The sequence below is a fragment of the Osmia bicornis genome, chromosome 3 (genome assembly GCF_907164935.1).
Source record: "Osmia bicornis bicornis chromosome 3, iOsmBic2.1, whole genome shotgun sequence".
In the NCBI taxonomy this organism is placed as follows: Eukaryota; Metazoa; Arthropoda; class Insecta; order Hymenoptera; family Megachilidae; genus Osmia; species Osmia bicornis.
The window spans coordinates 737,472-761,945 of record NC_060218.1 but is presented as its reverse complement, the minus strand read 5'-3'; the positions used below and the strand labels follow the sequence as shown (position 1 = coordinate 761,945).

General features: G+C 33.9%; 6 protein-coding genes across 16 annotated transcripts in view; 2 read left to right on the top strand and 4 right to left on the bottom strand.

The window, feature by feature from the left end:
* LOC114879589 (protein kinase C and casein kinase substrate in neurons protein 1) overlaps nt 1–2,423 on the top strand; it is a 30,811-nt gene extending 28,388 nt beyond the window's left edge. For 5 of the 6 annotated variants that reach the window (XM_029194632.2, XM_029194629.2, XM_029194631.2 and 2 more), the window contains 4 exons: nt 174–284; nt 1,152–1,318; nt 1,430–1,590; nt 1,892–2,423. In XM_029194632.2, coding sequence (XP_029050465.1) covers nt 174–284; nt 1,152–1,318; nt 1,430–1,590; nt 1,892–2,004 — 552 coding nt within the window. In that variant the 3' untranslated portion in view covers nt 2,005–2,423. The remainder of the gene's footprint in view (nt 1–173; nt 285–1,151; nt 1,319–1,429; nt 1,591–1,891) is intronic. The other variant, XM_029194634.2, reaches the window with a different exon arrangement.
* A 2,165-nt stretch (nt 2,424–4,588) lies between these two features.
* LOC114879588 (zinc finger and BTB domain-containing protein 41-like) lies at nt 4,589–8,492 on the bottom strand. 2 transcript variants are annotated; one of them, XM_029194628.2, is made up of 4 exons: nt 8,236–8,492; nt 8,007–8,153; nt 7,810–7,884; nt 4,589–7,716 (listed from the first exon to the last, which is right to left on the bottom strand). In XM_029194628.2, the coding sequence occupies exons 1-4, from the start codon at nt 8,371–8,373 to the stop codon at nt 5,209–5,211; spliced, it is 2,868 nt and encodes a 955-aa protein (XP_029050461.1). In that variant the 5' UTR covers nt 8,374–8,492; the 3' UTR covers nt 4,589–5,208. The 2 variants fall into 2 exon arrangements, with proteins under 2 accessions (XP_029050461.1, XP_029050460.1); XM_029194627.2 differs by having other exon boundaries at nt 4,589–7,719; nt 8,236–8,491.
* Nucleotides 8,493–8,922: 430 nt separating this feature from the next.
* On the bottom strand, nt 8,923–10,717 carry LOC114879594. Its single transcript, XM_029194646.2, has 4 exons — nt 10,538–10,717; nt 10,105–10,294; nt 9,605–9,819; nt 8,923–9,249 (listed from the first exon to the last, which is right to left on the bottom strand). Exons 1-4 carry the CDS (start codon nt 10,550–10,552, stop codon nt 9,091–9,093), a joined length of 579 nt encoding a protein of 192 aa, XP_029050479.1. The 5' UTR covers nt 10,553–10,717; the 3' UTR covers nt 8,923–9,090.
* Nucleotides 10,718–10,876: 159 nt separating this feature from the next.
* Nucleotides 10,877–15,524, bottom strand: LOC114879609. The gene is made up of 7 exons (XM_046285118.1): nt 15,300–15,524; nt 14,745–15,056; nt 14,311–14,674; nt 13,683–13,924; nt 12,481–12,768; nt 11,468–11,831; nt 10,877–11,401 (listed from the first exon to the last, which is right to left on the bottom strand). Exons 2-7 carry the CDS (start codon nt 15,044–15,046, stop codon nt 11,144–11,146), a joined length of 1,818 nt encoding a protein of 605 aa, XP_046141074.1. The 5' UTR covers nt 15,047–15,056; nt 15,300–15,524; the 3' UTR covers nt 10,877–11,143.
* A 760-nt stretch (nt 15,525–16,284) lies between these two features.
* On the top strand, nt 16,285–24,380 carry LOC114879596 (mediator of RNA polymerase II transcription subunit 31). 5 transcript variants are annotated; one of them, XM_046285058.1, is made up of 8 exons: nt 16,286–16,508; nt 16,774–16,863; nt 16,940–17,227; nt 17,631–17,694; nt 17,765–17,911; nt 22,327–22,695; nt 22,812–22,939; nt 23,418–24,380. In XM_046285058.1, the coding sequence occupies exons 1-4, from the start codon at nt 16,442–16,444 to the stop codon at nt 17,642–17,644; spliced, it is 459 nt and encodes a 152-aa protein (XP_046141014.1). In that variant the 5' UTR covers nt 16,286–16,441; the 3' UTR covers nt 17,645–17,694; nt 17,765–17,911; nt 22,327–22,695; nt 22,812–22,939; nt 23,418–24,380. The 5 variants fall into 5 exon arrangements, with proteins under 5 accessions (XP_029050480.1, XP_046141014.1, XP_029050481.1 ...); XM_029194648.1 differs by lacking the exon at nt 17,631–17,694; XM_029194649.1 differs by lacking the exon at nt 17,631–17,694 and having other exon boundaries at nt 22,327–22,710.
* LOC114879597 (solute carrier family 22 member 8-like) lies at nt 17,905–22,333 on the bottom strand. The gene is made up of 8 exons (XM_029194653.2): nt 22,012–22,333; nt 20,784–21,125; nt 20,441–20,688; nt 20,065–20,351; nt 19,615–19,981; nt 19,302–19,540; nt 19,066–19,241; nt 17,905–18,939 (listed from the first exon to the last, which is right to left on the bottom strand). The coding sequence occupies exons 1-8, from the start codon at nt 22,144–22,146 to the stop codon at nt 18,631–18,633; spliced, it is 2,103 nt and encodes a 700-aa protein (XP_029050486.1). The 5' UTR covers nt 22,147–22,333; the 3' UTR covers nt 17,905–18,630.
* Nucleotides 24,381–24,474: the final 94 nt, after the last annotated feature.

Here is a 24,474-nt window from a genome sequence, read left to right as displayed (position 1 = left end):
TTCTCTTTACCTAAAAAAAGCCCCCATTCTTGTCACTGTACAAGCAGAAACGCGATAAAATACCTGCTTTGTACCCCATGTAAAGCTTAAAAACTATATCCCCCCTTGAGACGATCGACATATCTCCTGGAATGCATGCATGTGATTGTTTTTTGGGCATTGCTATTATGCAGGACTACACAGAGGAATTCCGTGACATCACCAAAGGCTCGAAGTCGAAGGAGGCACTTCCGGCTGGCTCCATCACGCTCATCAATCAACGCCCGGTCGGCGAGGATCTGCATGTAAAGTTTTGTTATGTTTTACACCATCGATTCGCTTATGCTAATACATGCCGTGAATGAACTAGACAGAAAATATGCAAGCTTCTTTTACTCTATTTAATCGAGAACCATGAACATAGTGTCATAACGGACAGGCAGGACGAGGTCATCGAGGATGGGTTTCCTTTTTAAGCTTCTGGCTCGTCTAACCTCATTGAATTAACCGTAACCGGCTATGCGCTTCTTCTTGCACGTAAAATCTCAGATTTGTTAAGCCTAGTTCATAAACCTATACTTAAAATTTTTTAATTTTTAAATTACAAATTTTCTAAATTTCTGAGGAACCAAGCTCATCCTAGAAAAAAAATCCTAGTTACGAGAATGGTAACTGTTAGAAACCATGAATTACTCTGTGTAGAAAATTAAAAAATCTTTTATACATCGCATAAGTGTGAGTTCAAGCATGCGTTCAAATTGTTTCAAAGAGAAATTCTTATGCACAGCTGTCGTTTTTCAGAGAAAAGATGAAATTTTTATTTTAGAAAAAAATCAGCTTTTCTGTTATTATACGAAAAATTCCATTATATTTCGACAATGTTATCATAATAATTATAAAGATATAGTTATCATCATTTGCAAAGGAAATCAGCTTTTCCAAAATAACACATTAATCTTTAATAATTTCATCAGGCACGAACCGTATGCAATTTAATAAAATAAAAACTGTACATACGAGCTTATCAATCATTATTTACATATGTAAATAAAGGCTCAGTATTATCATACGTACTTGATTGCACGCATGATTTTAATATTCGAATACGGTCTGAAGCACTAAATAGAAATTCCATGAAAACAGGGTTGAATTATGTTCTTCCATTGATACAGGAGTTCCCACCTGTTAATAACAAATCAAAATCGAAACCAACATCCCGGGTAATATCAACGGACAGTGGTCAGGGAGATAACAAAACCGACACGATCAGTTCTGGTAAACATTCTTCTGAGAAGAATAATCACGATGGTAATTCAGTCAACAGGACTTCCACGATTACGTGAGTGTTAAATTTATTTTACCGCATTGCGAGAATATTTTTCATTTCATTTCATTTCATTCATTTAATAACATTAAGGTTTACATCTGACGTATAACCCTTTTTTCTTAGTAACGGTACAAACGCTAAGCAAGAATCAAATCCATTTGAAGAAGAGGAATGGGATGAAGATGGAGGTGAACCGTTGGTCGATAATGGAGAACCTGGAGTTCTTGTGCGTGCGTTGTATGACTATGAAGGAGCTGAAGCTGACGAGCTTAGCTTTAAGCAAGGTATGAGAAAAACCAGAATTACAACTAGGTATCAAAATTACGTGACTACCACAAGTGCCAAAATTAATATGCCATAAGTGTTATTTTTTGATATGTTGATTCTTTTGAAAGACCACACTTTAGTACATTTTTTTAAATATTTAGAGGGGCAAAATATATTATTGCACAGGGTAGCAAAATTCCTGCGCCGGCCCTGCTAGTGTGTATGAACATCCGCCCGAAAACTTGCACAATCGGCAATATGGCGAATATTTAACTATAAAATAGTTAAAGAATGAATGTTTTGTACACTCTTTCACAGGTGACATGTTTGAAAAATTAGAAGACGAAGATGAACAAGGATGGTGTAAAGGACGAAAAGACGGTAGAGTGGGTCTTTATCCCGCAAACTACGTAGACCTCGTGTCTCAGTAAATCATCACGTGAAGCCAAATTTCATAAACACTGTTAGTTACTTAATACGTATCGCGTAACGAAAACAAGAAAAAGGAATTCTTATTTTGTTGTTTATTTCTCTATGAAATAGCGCCTTCATTGAAATTTGTAAATGTTGTTAGATAAGAGAGTTGCACGAGACTCTATATTTATTAGAGATTATTCATTTTTGTGTGATACATGATGATTGCTAAAACAGACAGAAATCTGAACAGTTCGATGTTATGAGTAACTAATATTCTAAAATATTATTAAAACACGCGTAAATCATTGATATCAAAGATATTGTCATACAACAGTCATCAGAAATGTAATTTCGAGTACTCCCTCCGCAGTCCCATAAAAAATGACTTAATCTGTAACATTGATCAGTGGCGTAGCTAGGATTTTTGGATGGAGTGGGACAGGTCCCTCGAAATTTTTGGAATTCTGAAATCCTAAAATCCAAACTTTTGGAGAAGCCTAGCCCATCCTGGTCACGCCAATGGCTCTGATAAATACTTTCATTCCAGTTCGATGAAATTATTATTGAAATGTTGATAACATTGAAACGAGAAAAAACGACTTATTCTTTTCCTCAGAAGTGAAAAGAAACTTTTACTCTTAGGAGTAATGGTTTCTCATAGATAGCTAGGGTTCTCTATATCCATCAAATATATATAGCGCTAAACAATAAGATGGATAACACGAGTATATTAAGTTAAACTTCGGAATAATGTACAATCATACGTTTTTTCGACTCATTATTATTACCATTATTGCTATAAACAAAATTATTGGGCGAACGCTATGAGAGCGAGAGATAGAGGTATACTTAATTTATTGTTATTCAAATGATACTATTGCAAATCTGTTCTTTCATGAATGGTATCGTTGTATATAATAGATTTAAGAACGTAATGATATGTAAAGTTGCAATTGTTCAATGAAGTTGATATTTTATGATGTTTGAAAGCGAAACGTCGAAAAATCCGTACATTAAAATTTAATGTACAGTACCGAACGTGGGAGGCTTTCCTAGGATAAATGACGATCTGGGGGAAAGAAACCTTACCACTACCTATTACACTTGAGAGTTATCACGTATTATGATTAAATCTCTAGTTTCAAAACATAACATTTTTAAAAATATTAAATAAAGTTTTCCCTGGAAAATCCTCCCATGCTTGGCACTATACAGAGCTACATAATATATTTGGGACCCAAAATTGTCAAACTCGTTTTTTTTTTTTGTTTCTAATCAAAAATAAAGCATCACGGCTATAACGTATAAAATTTACTTGTAAGGGATGAAGTTTTTAAAAATTTATAAATTCTAATTAAAGTTGTATCTTGTTTTATAACTTGCGTCATTATTATTGTACTTTTTTGTACATAATCTTTTTACATTGAAGCACTGTTTCAGTTATGAAATCATAATATCTTTGTTAAATGAAAAAAAATTTTATATAAAAATTAGATATATGTCATTTCATGTAATCATTACACTTTTTCTAGTAACCATAATCACGACCTAAGGAATGGAAATGAAAGCGCAAAATGATGTATTGAAATGAATTTTTTTTTTTCATAATCAATGTACCTTCACGAATTACATGCTTTCAAAATATTTAGTATAGAGATGTCTTTAAGTTTAGTGAATAGACAACAGTGTTGTGAAGTAATTGTGAAACCAAACGGACTGTGTAGATTTAAAAATGATTCGAAGGGTGAAGCATTTATATAGTTTTACATACAATGAAAAATGAATTCAAACATAGTTAAAGTCAGCTTTAACAAAGATGTTGTTTATACAAAAAATATTTTTTGTTTTCGCGATGCGCTCAGAAAAGTTGATTTGTATACGTACAAAGTCAAATTTTCAATGATATATATATATATAATATATATAAATATATAGTGATATAAATTACTAGTTATTCTTCACGAATGAACGACCGTGTCACTATACACAGTATTTATGTAAATATGGTAGAATATACATATATATATATATATATAAAATAACATTTACAATTCAGCCAGCGACTGATTTTTGTAATTGTTTACATCATTAGTCCTCCAAATTATTTTCTGTAAAGAGTGTTCACGATTCCAATAATGTTGTTAAATAGATTCTAGTTTGTGTATAAATTTTATTATGTATAACTTAATAAATAGAATATGTATGATATATTGCATAATAAATCAGGCATCGATGACATTTTTTGGAAACGCTGATTATATTTGAAAGAAGAAAAAAGTATGGTATACAATGGCGTAACTGTACCGCAGTTCACCAGAGTCCATAACTGCGAAAAGACCAGTTTTCGTTCTTCGCGCATCTCCAGTACGCATCTTCGCCCTGATTGGCGATACTCCCAAACGAAGTGGAAAGCGATTAGCAGAGAGCTCGCTGCGTTCCCCCACCATCTTGCAACCTGCGCAGTGGGAATCGCAGTTATGGACTCTGGTGAACTGCGATATAGATAGGGTTCAGGGGTATTATTACCACACCCAGCGGCCAGCGGTATTACACTACAATAAAGTTGTTAGAAGGAAAAAATTTACATAAAACACTATGTCGTATAAAAAATATGTATATTATTTGCATAGTGTGTAACATACATGATTTAGATTCCATAGAACAAAACACATTAAGATTTATATACGAATGTTTATTTATCAATTCTATTCTCTAGCATATTTTATATTACAACTCGTATTTTGTTTAAAATAAAGCCGTACTTTATGCATAATTAATTTATATTTATCAGGAAACAATGTTTTATTATGTATGTATACATCAACTTAATATACTCATATATAGATATGAAATATTAAATTATTGAAGAACTAATTCTTTCTAAAAAAACATTGTATGATAACAAAATTATTATTGAAATGAAAAAAAAAATCCTCGTATATACTTTACATACCATCTTTATGTTTATCATTTGTAAGCTATACCTACCTAGATATGCAGATACAAAGTCAAGTAAGTGCAATAAAGTTTAATAACTAAAATGAGAACAACCTGTATATACTTACATACTGGTATTTACATGTATCATATTATTTAAATTTAAAAAGATGCTTTTTAAATACAAAATCAAAGAGTAGTGAATGATACATGAACGTGTTAATATAGCAATTATGTTGCTTAATACAATCTGTATGTTTTCAACGAATTGCAAAATTGCATTAATGTGTCGCAACATGATTCTGTAAATCTTCTAAACTTGAAAACGGTTTGTCACATAATTGACAAACATGCCCATCACTATTATGTATATTTAAATGTTCTGTTAAATCTTCTTCAGTTTCAAGAAGTTCATCGCATATCACGCATTGAAACTCATAGGTCTTTATTCCCTGCTTTTCCCATTCTGCTATCGCAACTTCTTCTTCGTGAGCTTGCATATGCATTTCTAACAACATTTCTGAATTGAATGTCTCTGAACACTGTACACACTGATAAATTTCATCCTTCGATTTTTCATTTTCATTAGCGATGTTAATGAGATTGGGATTATCATCTTCTTCGTCGAACAAATGTTTTTCAACGTGTGCTTCCAGAGCGTCTTCAGAATCTAAAGAATCTCCACAAATCGCACACTGGTACTGCTCTTTACCAGGACTCTGATCGCCTTCGCTCATGTCATCACAATGTTTCTGTAAATGGTCTTTCAATATTTCTTCATCTGTAAATATTTTATCGCATACAAAACATGTGTACGTCTTCTTTGGCCTTTCGCTTTCTGACATAGCATTTTCCTTCAATCCTTTATCCAATTTTATATTATTTTCTTCTTTCGAAACTTGATTCTTAGATTTAGAATTTAATGCATTCAACTTCTGAGAATCTCCTTTTGTTATGTTCTCTATATTAAATTCAGACTGATCATGGTTTTCCAAATGACGCACCAAAAGTTTCTCAGTTCGGAACGTAGAATTACACACGTAACATTTATGAACGTGTTTCGTAGATTTACAAATATGAGCCTTGACAAACCTCGCTTCTACTATCTCATGACATCTTTTACATCGCATCATCTTATGCTTATTAGATTTTGATATGGTGTCTGTTTTGTGTGTACGAATATGAGTCGCAGCATCGTTATAATTATTAAATGACTCTTGACATACACCGCATACATGTTTTTCACTGCTCGATGAATTTATTTTGCATACATTTTCTTGCCGATCCATTCGCTGTTCATTAAGTTGTTCTATGTGCTTTGCCACATTACTATTTTGTGATTTTTGTACATTATGATTATTTTCTATTCCAGACGTTCCTGTTTCTTCTGATAAATTAGAATCAGAGTCCAATGGAGAAGTATTGTAATCATTATACCTTATCGGCGGAACACTCTGACGCTTATGTGAAACCATACTGAATGGTCCACCAAGCTTACCCTTAACTGTACGTTTTATTGCAAGGTGCATGTTATTGATATTGCGTAGCTTACTTTCTTTCATTATATCTAAACGTTTCAATACAACTTTTGGTTGGTATTTTTGAGAATTCATTACTTCCTGTATAAATGTGGGCGAAACCCTCCCAGGAGTCTGAGGAGCATCACAGCTTCTCATCACGGAAGATTCAAAATTTTTCTTTATAGTTTTTTCTACAATACTCTTCAACTGCTGGTCTAAAGTGTTATGTGAATTTTGGCAAATGTTCCTTGTTTTCTTATCAATATTCGTACCAATTAATCTCTGTTTCATTTCTTTCTTTACGAAATCTGCCAATTCAACTTGTACCCTTTTTAAGACTTCTATTTCTGTTCCTTCTATTTCAATATTCAAGCACCTTTCAATACACTTTTTATCAGTGGAATCTGTTGGAATTGGATTTATTCTACGAAGCTGCACAGCATCAATGATATCAGTATTCTTCTCTCTAAGATTCTGTTCGCTACTTCCATTTTTGCATTCCTTTAAGAGACTGTTCAGATTTGCTTTGTTTAGGTAATGAGACTCTGTGAGCGTAGAAGTGACAATATATGTAGTACCTCCAATCTTCAATTCTGATTTCAATGAAGAGGACTTAAATGAATCCTCGGCGATTTCTATTTCGCCTATCTTCAATGACATTACTCTCGGAGAATTTTCCTTCTCCTTGGAATCATTTTTCACCTCCCCTTTCAAGGAATTATTTTTACATGAAGTATCAGAATTAACATCTTTGAAGGACCGTGTTCTGCGTGTATCAGAATCAGTGTCCACACTCATAAAACCATTTTTATTTTTTATACTACAATTATCTACCATATCAATTTCTAAATTCTTTAGAGCTCTTGCTAATCTCTTCTGCTTCTCAGTTTCTTTATCCAAATTTGTTTTTGCTCTTGCTTTCTGCACTGGTGTCAATTGAATATCATCTGATGTCATAGAATCTGTGTCTGAAACACTTTCTCCTGTTGCAGCTAAAAGAGCTTTTTTCCTCTCAACCCATCTCTGTGTTGATGCCTTCCTTTGTTCCAATGTTCTGTTACGCCTTGCCATAAAGATTTTAACCTTACTCAAAACCTGGGATGACTTTGCTTCTACGTTATCTTTGTCATGAGCTCTCTGTGAGGAATCTTTAGATGATGTGACATCATCTTCTGATACGTACATCTCATTGAGCATTATTTGATCAACTACACTATCTTTGTTTGCAAAGTCTAGTGGTATCAGTGGAGGGACTTCTGATTTTGATTTCTTCTGGAAAAAATATTTTTGTAAATAGTTTAAATCATTCACTAGAGAAATCAGGTTATTTATTGGAACATATATTGGTAGTGATATTGATACCTTATCAGAAGCATCAGACAGACTGTTTTCTCCACTTTGATCTAAATCGCCATATGCTTTCTTAAATTCTGAATTCTGTTATAAAAGTATAAAAGGTTATTGTATACACGTAAGCAAATATTTTTATATGAAATTAAAAAATATTTTCACAGCCTAATTTTTATAACAAATTAAATCTTTTAATTTTTTATTCTCACCTTATCATTTGAAGTTTCAACAATTTCTAATTGACTCAATAGCATTTGATTGGATCTTATGAATTGCTCTTTGAATTCATTCCATATATCTAATTTATAAAGACATGCATGGCAAATAATATCCGGCAAACCATTTTCATCCTTAATCTATAAAAATAATTTTCAAATTTGTATGATAAAAAAATACATATAATTAAATCTTTATGTTAAAATAGTAGTGTATACATACATTGATGGAAGTGCATTTACTTAGATCATCCAGTTTTGATTGCACATTTTCATCGAATAAATTACTCATGCAACCATGTTCAACGAGGCAAATACGACACCTTTCACTTATACTTAATAATTTGCGTTTTCTTGACATTATGATCGGTTTTGAGGTAAATATAAAACGCAATTACCTTCTTAAATGGTTTCGAATGCTGTGAAGTAAACTGAGGAATAAGTACTATTTGTTGCCAATATGATAAATTTTCCTAGAGAATATGGTGTTCTAAAAAAAAAAACCCCCACTACTCGCATATAAACATTTACTTAGAAAAATATTATATAATATTTATTTCATTACGAATATTTTCTAAGAAACTTACCTCGTGCTATTCTGTTTCTCGGTACTGCAGCATTAGGCTTCGATTCTTGGTTACGACTGTACCGACCCCTGCTGACCTGATGTTCAGACGTCGGTGCTGGGCGGGTTGCAGGTTTCAGGCGCATTTTACTCGAATTTCTGGAAAACAAAGCCGCAAACGCTATTTCGTTATTCTTGATTTTCGTCTTATTTTGATCCCTAGAATCACCCCTTAAAATTTTGTATATACACCTAATATATTCAACCATCAAACATCATTTCCATTTCTTGAATTTTATTTTTTAAAAAGTGGGATGCTTCTTGTTATAATAAAAACATCTTACATAGTTCAATATAGAATATTATTTTCTGTACATAACACTGTACGCAGTTAAAGAAAACAATCTCTTCAAATATTATTTGCTTCGTTATAAACCTAATTGCTTATTAATATTGAATCTCTTTTGAGTCTCGATTAAGACGCAACTGCATATTTTAGTTTATGTAACAAGGTTAATACACGTGGTCCGGATTTACATCATTTACAACAGAGGTAGCCTCGTAAGCTAATTGTTCGGCTTCTCTTTGAGCTGCAATTGCAGCATGTTCCTCGGCAATCTTCTGATAGAGTTGAATATGCCTGTCCTTCGCTCTCCCCACGCTCACGGAATCCTGCAAAACAACACACTCGATCATTAAGTGAAAGCTACTGTTTCAAATTATCTGTGGAATATAGATTAAATTTTTTAATTATGTAATTTATATTTTATTAAGAAAATGTAAATATCAGGAATTGTAAGACTTTTGTATTTCTTACTGTACAAGCGGCTGCGCATGCGTGAATAGACAAGTACACAAGGAATCCTTGTGCAGCGTTCTCTTTCTATTACATACTAACATATGGTTAATACAATAACTAATTAGCGAAGCAAAATGTTAAACATGCAGAATTGAAGTACATCAATGTATACATGAATATAAAATTAATGCAATTTACATTAGAAGATTATTCTGTTTCCAAGATTACCTTTGGAAGATTTGTTGGGACACTGTGAGCATTTGCTTCGGCTATCTTCTGATAAAGTCGAAAGTGTTTCTCCTTACCGAGCCTCACTGCTTCGGAATCGACCGGTTGAGCAACCGTGTCCTCGTAATTTATCAAGGATGCATGAAATCCAGTTTCGTCGGCGGTGTAATGTACTGTCCGCACTTTATGCTTGGGATCAATGAAGGAATAAGCACCTGGAAAGATATTGTTGGTCCATTTAGAAATTTGGATAGCGTTGATAATGAGTATTGGCGTAACTAGGTGAGGGTCAGGATTACCATTCCCCTTACCATTCTAAAATTTCGAAATTCCAATTTGAAAACTGTAAAATCTCAAAACTTTAAAATTTCAATGTCCAGGTTTCAAAATTGTAGAATTTCAAAATTTCTAAGGGACCTGGCCCACCTGAGAAAAAATCATAATTATGCCAATGACAATAAGTTAAGATCAATCTTGTGATGAGGGTAATCTGTGATTACCTTGAACATGCCCATCGCCGTCTCCACGTTCTTGATGAACCCTATCCACCTTTCCAGGATATCGTCCTGCTTGGTATTTGAAGCTGTAAGGTCTAGGAGGCGGTGGAGGTGTGGTAGTGGTCGTTGTAGAGTGTTCTGACAAAATATGCGATACATCCCCCAGGCAGGGGCTTATCAGAACAATTGCGATCTAATGTAGAAACATTTCAATCCAATTAAATATCGTGATCGAATCATCTAGAAATACTTAATTGGATCCAAATTGGAAATATCTTCATATTTTCATCTTTTTATTGTATTCTTATATTTTTTGTATATTAAGACTTTGATATTAGTTTTCATTATACATATGTCCAAATATTTAATACCAACATCATGTTAATTAGAAAGTTTTTTTTATCGAATAGATTTATTATGGAATCGAAATACTTACCATTAGATTCTTCATCGTGCATGCAGGTGGACACCTTCTTTAACACGAACCGACATAAACTGAGAGAACAGTGTCTACCAGTGAAAGTAAATATAAGAAATCGACGAAAAGGTGGAGGCAATACGTGTTAAGCCTGTTTTAACATTGGCTCTTCTTCGAACGTAATAGACATTCCTTCGCATTCCAAATTATATAAAAACCTATTGTGCATATTTCTTCGTGAAAATATGTTATCATATTGTGTGCAATGAAGTAATATTGAATATGAAAATCCTTGGTATCAAGTAACAATCGATATAGAAATTATACAAGGCTTTTGAAATTAGAAACTTCATTACATTCACCATATTTCTTAAATTTATTTTTCATTGACGATGAGATCATTTGAACAGTTTCATTAAATAAAAAAAATTATTTTCCCTTTGAAAAAATGAAGCATGTGATTTATTACAAATAATGTTACAAATTCTAAATTTATAATATTATAAGCTTTATAAGCGGTTGACAAGATTTTCATTTATCGATATGCCTTTCACTGCATGTGCAACTTTTCTTTTATAAAAGTGTTGAAAAACATTTATAAATTATTGTAACAATTATTTTTATTTAATCGATTTCGAGTTTTTTAAATGTTCCTTCAACACCAAAAAGATCAGAAGCTGTTTTCCCTTTGCCAGCTCTCAACGATTCGTTAACACGTCTCGTTCGTTCGTCTTGCAAAAACCAATCACGATTTGCTTCAAGTGCTTCGACCGTCTTTTCGTGAAGCTGCGCTATTGCGCCCGCTTTTCCACCGGTTTCGTTTGGAAGTGCGTCTAAAGGAAGGAATTTCGACAACGTCTCCAAATTTGTATGCGTGTGAAGCTGAAATGTACAATGTATTTAATCGATAAAGTATCAAATTAATAGTTCATAATTAAATTATGTTACCATGTCCAGTAATTCTTTCTTCATGAACGGCTTCATCATGTTGAGTATCACATCCATCACAGATGTGATGTTCATGAAATGGAGCCCTTTTAGACGAACTGGCAATCCTTCTTGCAAGTAATAAAGATACTTCTTCAATCCCATGGGACTTAACCGTGCAGCATGACCAAATACAACATTTTTCATGTCGAATAAAATTATATGACCCGGTGTTGTACCCTCTATGTAAAGCCACAAATCTACGACCATGGTGAGAAATTTAGTTCCATCGTTGTAGACATAATTTGATGGTTCTGGATCGCGTAGTGCTCCATAAAGAATCGAGTAACCTTCTGGCGTTTTCTTATCCAATATTTGCATGGTACTGAAAAAGGCCAAAAAATTTCGGTGAATATTCAAACAATACGACTCCGAATTATTCAAAACTTCTTTATTTTTCTTCAATTCAAAATTATTGTTATTTAACTTTCGTACGCCGAATGCAGGGTTATTTTGAATAACTCCTTTCGATGTATATGTCGGGTATGCACACGACATTGTTGTCTATTTTCCTGTAGGCTTTCACACTTTTACATAACTGATTTCAGTGTGTCGAGAGTTAAATGTATTTTAAATTTTGTATACAATAGTGTTCAATGACATTTTTATGGATCAAAATGACCCTCTATCTTACTACCGCGTTAATCATACAGTTTACAATGATTAATCTAAAGGTACGACATACTTCATGAGTTAAAGATATAGCATGATGTTTTGTGCGTGCAACTAGTAATTAAAGTGATATGCAAGAAGATAATTCTGGATTATAGAAATAATGATCGTGAAGATGGACAGTGTTCCGTAACATTTTACATCATTGTGACGTTATTCGTGCAGTGTCCTTGATGATGACGGTAAAGAGCATCTTCATCTCTATTATGCTCTATTATTTTAAAGCCTCTAAGATGACTTTAATATCTAATACAATTTTTGGTAAAATTTATGAATAGTCTTGAAATTTTCTATATACTCACATTGTCTGAAAGGACTTTCTCAAATCTTTATTTCCCAAAGGATCTCTATTAGAAAAAAATTCGGGAACGTGTGTCCTCACTGTATAATACGTATCAATAGTAGCTTTCGTCGGTTCCATACGATAATAATTACTATGCAAAAATGTCGCCAACTCAGTGTCGGTTATTGGCGGTAAATATGGTTGTTTCTTGCACCAATCTCTCAACATTTGTACATCCTCCTCTTTCAATTCTGGATTCTCTTTTAGCAAATCTTCAAACTTCACTGGTTTAGCGACGGCCATGGTTAATTAGAATAATTCTTGCTATAAGCACCTACAATTTCGAAAGTTGTTGAAACTTTAATGAAGATAAAAATGACAAAATTTTAATTTTAATTATTGTTGTTAAAATTAATATTTTTTTTTAAATTCTTTTTCTTTGTAAACGACACTTATAATTTAAAGAAACAAAGCACTGCAGTACCAAAGAAAAATTTTTTCTGTCGATTGCGTCCACGCGACGCCTGGAACAATACTGGCAATTCATAGTCATTCCAGCACAGTTCAACTCTTAAAATATCTTGGAATGGGTTATTACCTTGCAATTGTGTATAGCATGACAATTAACAAACTAGTTATTAAAATGTTAAGCATTAAATTATAGGTTCGTTCTGAAGTGACATGAAAATTTTATAATGATAACAAGAAAAATACTTGCTACGTTGAATTAAAAATAAATGTATACAACTGTCAGTATAATGTTGCTAAAAGCAAAAACGAAACATATGTCTCACAGTTTTGATTGAACCTTCGTGTTCTAAAAGCGAACGCTTTAACCCGGACAAATACTAAAATAAATTTTGTATCTTTTGCAGGTAGTGTGTGTTGTCTGATTACGAGGGTGCATTTGAGATAGAAGAACGGTGGATATTTTTCAACATCTCCTCCACATCGAATTATGGAGATCTGAGGGTGCCCACAGCTTTAGAATAAATTTCAATTCTTGAACCCCAGTAATCTTAATCCGACCGCGCCTATAGCTGCACGAATTACTACAGATGGGACAATCACGACTCAGGTATGCGTATTTTAGTGCGTATTTTAATTAGGTAGGTAAAAAATTACATTTAAAAGTAGTATAACAATAATATACATATACCAGTGTTTTCAATGTCTTTATAAAAAATGTTATTAAAAAAGTAGTCTTAGTCTATTTCGAGCTTCTTGAAAGTGCCTTCAACACCAAATAGGTCATTCGCAATGTTACTCTTGCCGATACGCAATGACTCATCAACCCGAGCCAATTTCTCCTCTTCGATGAACCATTCTCGTTTACTGTCGATTTCCTTTATCTGTTTATCATGCAATGACGATATCGGTCCTCCTTTACCACCCACTTCGTTCGGCAGAATATCAACAGAAACAAATTCTTCCAACGTCTTCAACGATGAATGCAAATGAATCTGAAAAATAAATTAATGATCACAGGTTAGAGCAGTAAAGATTAATTAACCCTCGTACACGGAGTGTATATTATATACTAGGCTAAAATGATCCGTCATTCGGCATACGAAGTAAGCAATCAACTTTACAAGATGTTATTTATTATTTTTCCCTTGTCATTCTACAAACCGGAAAATTATTGTTTCGTCTAAAGTCCAATTCATAAGATAATTGAAACTTTACATAAAACGATCGGAAATACGAGATACAAGAAGCTCATGAATTATTGCTCTCGTAATCAACCGGTATAACATAGTAAAAACAGACGTTAAAATGAAAAAATGGTAAGGTTTATTGAATAATGTTACTTAATCACAGCATCCAAAGAAACATTTTATGTTCTTACCATATTCCACAGTTCCTTCTTCATAAAAGGCTTCGCCATGTTCAGTATTACATCCATCACTTGTGGTGTATTAAAAAAATGTATCCCTTTCAAGCGAACAGGTATTGCCTCCTGAACATACATGACCAATTTCTTCATTCCCATAGGACTGATACGTCCCACGTGACCCAGAGACACATTGGCCGAATCTCCGATAAAGAGGTACCCTTCACAGGAGCCATTTCTTAATCCCATTAAATCGGATGCCATGAAAAAATATTTCGTCACATCGTCGAAAGAATAATGCGATGGATCAGGATCCACCAATTTAGAGAAGAGTACTTTGTAACCTTCTTTCGAGACACCCGGTAATTCGCTAACCGCTCTGCATGAGCGAAAAAAAAGATATAGATATTACTAAGTTATTGAATTGTGAAATATAAAAATAAACTTACACAGTATTGAGTGCCTGACGAACTTCCTTCGATCCCAGAGGATCCCTGTTTGAGAAGAACTCTGGAACATGGGACCTGATAGTAAAGAAGTTTTCCACCGTGTTTTTTGCTGCTTCCATGCTGAAGTAATTACTGTGCAAAAACATTAGCAGCAGCAAATCCGACATCTTAGGTAAGTGTTGTTGCTTCTCACACCATTCTCTTAGCATTTCTATATCCGACACTTTTATTTGCGGATTCTTCTTCAACTCCTCCTCAATCGAATAGGGGTAGGGTGCTGGTACCATCTTTTTGGACACCATGTTTTGAAAACTTAAAAATAAATAACGTTTTAATCTTCGTGCGACGAAACTGGATCATTTTGACCCAGTAGATCTACTGTGTTATATTTAAATATATTTACACACGGAAAATGTCTCGAATATACTAAACACAAATAAAAAATTCAAATATTAACCCTCAAATGCATTTTAACCAAGTAAATATATTTTAGTATTGTAACATTTTCTTGAAATATTATTATAATAATCATATGCATAAAGTCATTTTACTTACAAGAGTACCTGCGATTCTCCTAGTGAACGACTTGGAGTCTTGACGAAGACTGAGGGAATCACGGAATCCCGTTGATTTTTAATTGATATCACAAATTAATCAGTAGTATAACGTTATGAACGACCACTTGGTTACAGGCTTCCGTTAGAACGCTAGGAGAACGTATGTTTCCGTTTGAAGAGTGGCGTACTTTTTAGCTGACCGGATCGCGTAAGAGGATAATTGCAGTGGCAGCAAAGCATGAATTAATATGAAATAACCAAGCCGTGTTAAAGTGGCCCAAGAGAGGTAAGGGGGGCACCTTACCACAACACGAACCATCGATATGGCGATCGTACTGTTATAACGTTAATTAATTTTCACAAGGAACACAGGTGGATTATGAAAGCAACTTCTGAAATGGAAGAGGCATTCACCGGACATGAAGGCATCGCGACGCTTTCTAATTTAATCATTTTCTGATCTAATTCCTTTCATCGCTCTGATTTAGGCGTTAGTATGCACCGTTGAAATTTCTTTTGACCATATGGTGCTTAGAATATAATTACAAAGTTAAATTAATCGATACTGTACTAAGGTACTCATAGTTAGGAATCTTTTAATCTGTAATTTAAAGATATATCATGTACCACATTGTGGCATTACATTTGTGAAACAGTATGAATTATAATATTAAGATTAGTTTAAAGTAATCCCCTACATTACTGCATCCCTTACATCTTTGCATCCCCTACATCCCTGCAACCCTTACTCCATGTATCTCTTATGCAGGTTGGGAGTATCGCCAATCAGGGCGAAGATGCGTACTGGAGATGCGCAAAGAACGAAAACTGGTCTTTCGCAGTTATGGACTCTGGTGAACTGCGGTATACCTCACTATAGATAAACAAAATCATGATGAATTTAGTTTCCATTTTTACCGCCAGAGGGTATAATTTCAAGTTTAGGGACAGTACTAGAGTAGACTTTCTCTGTTTTTTTATATTCCTATACTTTATGATTAATTTACGTCACAGGATTCAATATGTATACGAAAATCCTGGATACGTATAACGAAATTTTACGAGGTGGTTTTGTAAACGTTACACTTTATAATTAGGTTTGTCGAAAAGAGTCGACCGCTAAGAATTAATGTACATAATATGAACCGTTTGGATGATCCTCCGGGTCTCATGAAAGGCAGAAAACCATCTTTCATTGGAATGAACGGTATTTATTTTTTAATAATGTTATAAGTATATAATAAAATAAAATTCATGCATTTTCTAATTTTTTTCTTTATCTGTTGTGTACTGTTTACGTATTTTGTATGTTTATTTTAGGTTAATGTTAAATAAATGAAAAAATTAAAAAAGTATAATCATTGTGGTATAATTTTTTCAAGACTAACAAAAAGATATAAAATGTTATGATGTGATATGAGACATGAGACTTATACTTTATAACTTTATACTAATATAATTTATATTTTTAGGGGGCCCAGAAACAGATGATCAGCAGCGCTTAAGATTTCAGGTTGAGTTAGAATTTGTCCAGTGTCTTGCTAATCCAAACTATTTAAACTGTATGTATATATACAAAAAAGATCATAAAATATTTGAAACCTCTTTTAAAAATAATACTACAAAATTTTATTACAGTTCTAGCACAGCGTGGATACTTCAAGGATTCAACATTCATTAACTATCTTAAATATTTATTATATTGGAAAGAACCAGAATATGCAAAGTATTTAAAATATCCTATGTGCTTGTACTTCCTAGACTTATTACAATACGAACACTTTAGAAGAGAAGTAGTGAATTCTCAGTGTACAAAATTTATAGATGATCAACAGATTTTATTATGGCAACATTATACCAGACGTAGAACAAGACTGTTACAGACAGCTGCAGAGCAAACGCAACATACAAATCCTCAGAACAATGGTATTGTACAACCTAAAGTTCCTTGAACAATATTTATATGAAACTTGCTACTAAATGGGTCCATAAAAACTACAGTTCTCTCTATAATATAGTTCCTTGTCAAAGTTGTTTTAGTAGCGTTTTTTGATAAGTCGCAAATAAAGTACTTTTCTATGTTGGCAATATATTTGTGGTTACACTTCTTCCTCTTTCCTTCTATTTCTTATTTAAAATTTAACACTCTCAAAACAGTATTAAATTATAAATAAAAGTGTTAATATTTAGATACATGCATTGACATAACTAGTTAGGGGCCAGGTTTGCTGCTCCCTCCCCCTATAAATTGGCTCCATAAATTGCTTCTCTCTTTATTCTAAAATTTTAGATTTTCACATTTCCAGATTTTAGAAAACAAAAATTTCAGATTTCCAAACTTAAAAAATTTAAAGGTTTCTAATAATGGGGGACCTGGCCTATCTTTAAAAAAGGTACTAGTTACGCCAATGGAGATGTGCATAATTGGCAAAAACAAATGGAATAAAGACACTCAAATTGTAGAATCTGATTTTGGACGAGTGATGCTGAAACCTGAATAGCTGTTCATAAATGTTTATGACTGTTTGTGCTTGGAAAAAGCACAAGTCAGTGGAAAAAGTGGAAAATTATTGAAGATATTAATAGATGCTGTGGATTTCACCAATTTTAGTAAGTCATTTTGTTTCATTTTAAACAATTTGTATTAATATAGTTATTGCAGTACTGTTCAATTTTTTTTTTTTACTTTATATTTTTTGTAAAACACATTTTTATTTATTAAGAGGACGAAAATAATAAAAGGCTGTATTCGTGTAACAATATAATAATTTCCGCAATTTATGTTAACTTAATTTTTACACTACTTAAACCTAATGCTTAATTGATTATAAATGTAATACTTTGGTATAGTACTGAGCATAGTACTAGAGAAGCGTATTATGCTCGGTACTGTACCTATTGAACTCACAGAGAATTAACATTTTGAATTGTATACAATTCAAAGTATTTATAAATACTTCTACTCCTTGACATAAATGTTTACGATTTCGATGAGATATGATTTTTTGTTTTAACTGGCAGTGACAATTTGCTTTATTATAATCTGTTTAATGTTTAAGGCATTATAACAAATAAGAAATTATTATAATATGAAAAATATAGTTGCGCTTAAGTAATCTAAATCACATATTACAACATTAAATATACATAAAAAATAGCAAATGTCCAGTCAAAAATTTACATTTCTAATCACATCATAAAAAAGCGAGTAATCGCAATAAACAGTACAATAAAGTGATCTCATCTTTTAACATTGTATCAACATTATTGATTATTGAGGATAATCCCTGTAAAAATGCAGTATAGTTTCCAGCGGGTGACTATAATTTTCAGTCAGAATTCTTATTTTCCGTGAAATTCACTAATATACCATTTCCAGCATCCACCCAGTCCTCGGAGAACAATTTCGTTCTGAGTATCTCCCTCTCCGATGCATCTTCATTGGTAACTGTGGTTTCATTATTTAAATTATCATTGTTCGTTTTTTCTCTTCTTTTCACGGTCAGCAATTCAGAATCTTCTGCCGTGTCAGGTAAAACTTTGTCGAAAGTTTCTGGTAAAATCAATGCAAGACCTCCAGACACTAAGCAAAGCATTCCAATGATTATTAATGGAATGGTGACTGGAAAATATTCTCCCTGAAAATAAAATTTATTAAAGATCAAATTTTTTAATTAATTCTTTTTCGAGCCAACGATTCAGCAGAATGTATTTCATTAAATTAATTCTGCAAACAAAATACACTGAGATATGCAAATTCTTACCGATAATAATACGTGCGGTGTGCACAAACTACCGATTTTCGCGGATACAGTGCAGAGACCCAAACAGGTACCTCGTATAACAGTTGGAAATATCTCAGTCGTGTATAAATATGCTACAAAAACGGTACTCATCACTGTTATTCTTCCAAATAAGAGCATAATAGTTTTCGTGAGATCTGCAAATAGAGGTACAAAAAATTATTATATTTTATCATGATAAAAAAGTAAGCACCTACCGATTGTTTTCACTGGATGTGACAATATAATTGTAGCTGCTGTTAGGATGCAAATAACACCACAGATAGATTGGTACGCAGACATTGGTAATCGCCTGCCATATCTGGATAATATGAAATACGTGAATACGTATGTTGCAATTTCTAATGCACCTCCTAGAGCAAAGTTGATGTGTCGATTAAGGGGTAAGGGTGAAACGAGTGTCATGAAAACGTAACACGCCATGGAAGAGGTGAACCTTGAATAAATAAAAATTCAAAATTATTGTACGAACCCTTGTGACGATATACTGTACAAACATAAGTTAATTACCATTGAAAAATCATTGCAACAGCATGTCTTCTTAAAATCGTGGATTTAAACTGTTCTTTGAATTCAAGTTTTGTACGACTACTATTAGAATTCTCTTCAATCTTTTCACACTTCTTCTCTTCGTCTTTGCTTAACATTTCTTTTTTCTCAGGTATTCGTAGTTCTACAGTGTCGTACGCTTTCTTCATAGATAATCGTTGATTATTAGCTGGCTGTGATATAGATTTCGTCTTTCGATGACTTTTAGAGCTAGATGGAACGTTCCTCTTCTCCATTTCGCTATTTTCACCTTGAGAAGATATTGATTCGCAGTCCGATTTAGACAGTTTGCTTTTCCGATTTTCTGACATTACTTTCAAGCTTGCTTCTGTAAAAAATATGGAAGAAAAGATTCGTTTATTGAAAATGTTCGTAATAGAATATCTGAAATATTGCTCGAAGTTATTTTACTTTGAACTTTTTCTTCAGATGCATCCGCACTGCTGCTTAGCAAATTAGCAGCCTCTTCTTTGAGTTCATTATCGGTTTTTGATTTCTTCAAGTCCGCGCACGAAACCCGCGACTTCCTTTCTGGTTTCACCGGAATTGTATTCTCGAGAACGCTCATTTCCGTTTTAGCATTCTCCCTTCGGGATTTAGTGCAACAGACATTGTACTTTCCAATGCGTTCCACTGCCATGTCTGCCTCTGTTGTTTTTCCCTTTGCTATCAACCATCTTGGCGATTCTGGAATGATCCTATAAATAAAATTACATTTATGTAATCTCTATGAACAGCTCTGGTAATGATAATGTAATTATCTCATTATGAATAATTAGTTGATTACCATATGTAAAGTACGGTGACCGCAGTGGGAACCGAAATTGCCAACTGTAAAATTCTCCAGTCCGGTATGGCGTAGCTGAGTGCAGCCAAAAGGAGTAAACCAATAGCCCAGGCAATTTGCATAACTAACGCGACGAATGTCCGAGCCTTTGCAGGCAACAATTCCAAGGAAAGAATGTATGTCGAATTTTGTAGACCTTGAACAAAGACCCCTTGCAGACCACGAAGAACCAAAAACGTCGGATAATTCTGAAATTAACATCCCGTTTAAAATAAAACAAGAATATTTTGTTTGTTATTTTTTTGTCATTTAAAATTTGTAATAATCTTATAAAAAAGTTTACCTGCACGACGTACAATGCCACAGCCATCGTACCCTGAGTATAAAGGCATATCGCTTGAACCGGAAGTCTTCCGATACGATCTGCCAAAAGTCCGGCAATCCATGCGCCCATCAAAACACCGATATAATATACAGTTGGTCCAAGAAACGTCAAGTATTGTTTCTCGCATATTAAACCCCATTCAGTTACAACGCTATTTTCACCGAACTCGGTTGCAAATTGATAGTCGCCAAAACACAAATTTGTATCCGGTGATTCAGTCAGACCGGAAGTCTGGTTGGTTGCAACAGTCACGTTGCTGAGTTCTTGGCAGCCATACGTTCGTTTCGTTCCGTTCTTTACCTGCAATATGTAAATGAAAATGCTTGCATAGACTTCAAAATTTTACCTAAACCAGGCAAGGCGACCTGGTATACATATAAGATGTACTGTGCAGAGATAGAAAAATGACTAGCGGGACATCGTAGGGGTAAAGGTAGCACTTGGCGAGCTCAGCCCTGTCTCCACATTTGATCCTCGCGTTTAAACTTCATCTCACTTTGTCACAAAGTTTCATTTTCCTTCTTTATCAGGCGACGCAATCAGTGTGTGACCGCATCGGCCAATAACACGCGACGATCTAGAATGCGTGTGCATGAGGTGTGATTTATGTACCGACTACGACCAATCGTACCCCGAATCCTTTCACTCGTCATCTTCTCATCTCCGCACAGTACATCCTATTGCAACCTATTCATTTTTATCTTCATTTAAAAAAACAAATTTCCATAATTATATTTATTTATTACACAAATTTTATTTTCAAATGAATTAGGCTACCACTGATTGTTGAATTCTGCTACACGTGTATAATCATATACACCATTGAAAACGGTTTCAAACTTTACATCAGACAAAACTTCATGATATCTACTTCAGTGTGAGTTTCCAAACAAAACTACAGCAGGAAAGTTTGTTCTAACAATTCTTATCACTTACAAGTTATATAAAAAGTGAACTAGGAAATTATTTCCACTTTTTATAATATCTGTTTTTGTTTATTTAAGATTCTTTTACAGTGTCACTTTAAGTTCAATTTTTGATTATAACATTTCTTTGTCAGGTTACCGGAAGCGGTTCAAAAATCGCATCGCATCGACCGTCGCACTGAATCCGATCTATCACATCTAATCAGTTTCAATTTTCACACGAGTCTCAGAAATAAATCTCCACATTTTAAGAACCTTACCTGACAATAAAACTTCGGTGTATAATTGTGAAAAATCGGCAACGCATGGCTCATGGCAACGATCGCATAATTAACACCCAACAGCAACACAATAACTACTTGAAAGCATCCAACTTTTATCTCCTCCGCGTTCATCTCTTACAAGAAATTCTTCCACAGAATCACGTGTCACAATATTAAGTTAATTTCACTGTGTACCAATGAAAGTCAATCGAGATAATAGCTTAAGAATAATTCGCTTATCCGCTTGCATCGTAAAGTAAGAAGGAACTTAATAAAATTCGAAGTAACTTTCTCGAGACATTTTTGTCAAAGACCGAGGCGAGACGGCGAGGAAAAGTTGTGTCGCGGAGACCGAACAAAGTGTCATCGGTGAGGGTGAAGCACGCACTAGCCGAACAGGAGAATCCTCTTTCTCTCGAAGGATAGCACGAAAGAGGAACTGATTCCAAGCCTTGTTGAATCGGACAAGGACAGATACGCGTACTATTGTTTCATGCTTGACGACACGTATGTATCCCATTAACGCACCCACGTCACGGGAAAACGATCTTCTGTCAATAATAATCGATTTTTAAATTGACGTAACATGAATTTTGCATTTCGAGGAAATGTACGTTTGTAACACCATTTCCGCTCGTGTCTAGACAGACTGGAAGAGGACTAATGGTTGTTGAAGTAATGGTAATGAGCAACGCTGTAATTACTTTCTTTATCTTTTTATTTATTTATTTAATTTTCAGGATTGTATCAATTTTTTAGTGAACTCTTTTGCTTATATGAAATATTTTTATTTGCAGTAATGATACATGGCACGCAGTAGCTACAAACTTAAATAATAGCCCGACTAGGTCTATGAACTCTTGACGCCCGCTTGCTTCATTCTCTCCTCACCTGTATAGGTTGCAATAGAAAGTTCCATTGATAGGTATTGATCGTTTTGTGTTACTGAATCACAACCCTCCATGAAAATCTCTGTTACGGTCAAATACAGATGACGTTGCCTTTATCTTCCGTACAAAGGGATGTTTAAGAAAATGACCAATACAAGTGTATCAAATCGGTTATCAATACGTAGTAACGTAGATTGTATACGTGTGCAGTATTGAGTATAATAGGCTTCTTTAGGGAAAATGACGACGATGGACGACAAGACTTTATCATTAGCTGTTTCAGTCTTTCAAAATTTCAATATTTCCCAATTTCGGAATTTAACTTTAAATTTTTTAATCTGAAAATCCCCAATTTCAAAAATATTAATTGAAACTTTACGGAGTGTAGATCTGAGTAGGTACATAGTGAGATCATTTTTCCCTAAGTAATACTACCATGCTCTGTGCTATACACAATGTTAATTACATTTGTGACTTGAATTGTAACTAATAACAATTCCTTTCCTTTTGCAGGTAAATGGTTTGGAAAGGGCTCTAAAGCCCTATGGAGAAATTTCCGGTTTGCAGAGAACGAGAATGATGGTTGTGCCCATAATTAAATGCAGAAACTGTTGAGAAAGCATAAAAATTTATCCGGTGACGTCTTCCTCAGCATGTCATACTTAGAGCACGGTTATCTTGATGAAGGAGGGGAGTACCAATCATCATAGTCCAGCGACGGTGTTTCCTTCGTTTCTGGAACTGTTTCTGTATGCAGAGTACATCACGTCCGGTCCCGAGCGCATCCTGCCTTTCATTAAAGGTTCCTCCTCCTCCTCGTGTTGGCTCGATCGCTGATTCCAAAGGAAACCATCGGTACCAGCTGAATCCTCCTCTCTTGTCTTAGCCACAAATCGGACTTTGTCATTAGCATCGTCATTCGTGGCCGTTGATCGTACCCTCGGTCATCGTCACGATGCCTCTGAACGACTTTCATTTCCATTCAATAGTTGGAATACGTCGATTGTCCGCCATTATTGGTAATCGGCTATTTTAGATGATTTTCATATATTTCATTTAGATAATGAATATACTTTACTTAACAAATATACAGTAAACAACAAAACTATACCAACGTGAGATAAAAGAATTACAACCTGGTTATAATTTTACATTTCAGTTCAAGAAATTTACCGAAAACGAGATGTAAATTTTAAAATCTGAAAATTTTGGAAACAATTAACGTTTATCTATTTCTACAACAGTATATTTATCTACAGCGGACGTTAATCTTTCATCAATAAACTTAAATAGTAGATAAATAAGACTCATTAGAATGGCGGATGATTAACGCACAGTTTAATGCTCGTAAACGATTCAATGGTAATCAAAGCACCATTCCAAGCATAAATGATAATGGTGCAGTGACGACAATGAACCATAAATTCAAAAACTTCACTAATGTCGATCAAACGAAAATAAAACGTAAGAAATAAATTGCCATGGTCTTTTAAAAATTATTTATTTCACATTTTTAATACAATATATTGTATTAAGCATATAGATTACAGTACATATTCTTAATATTAAC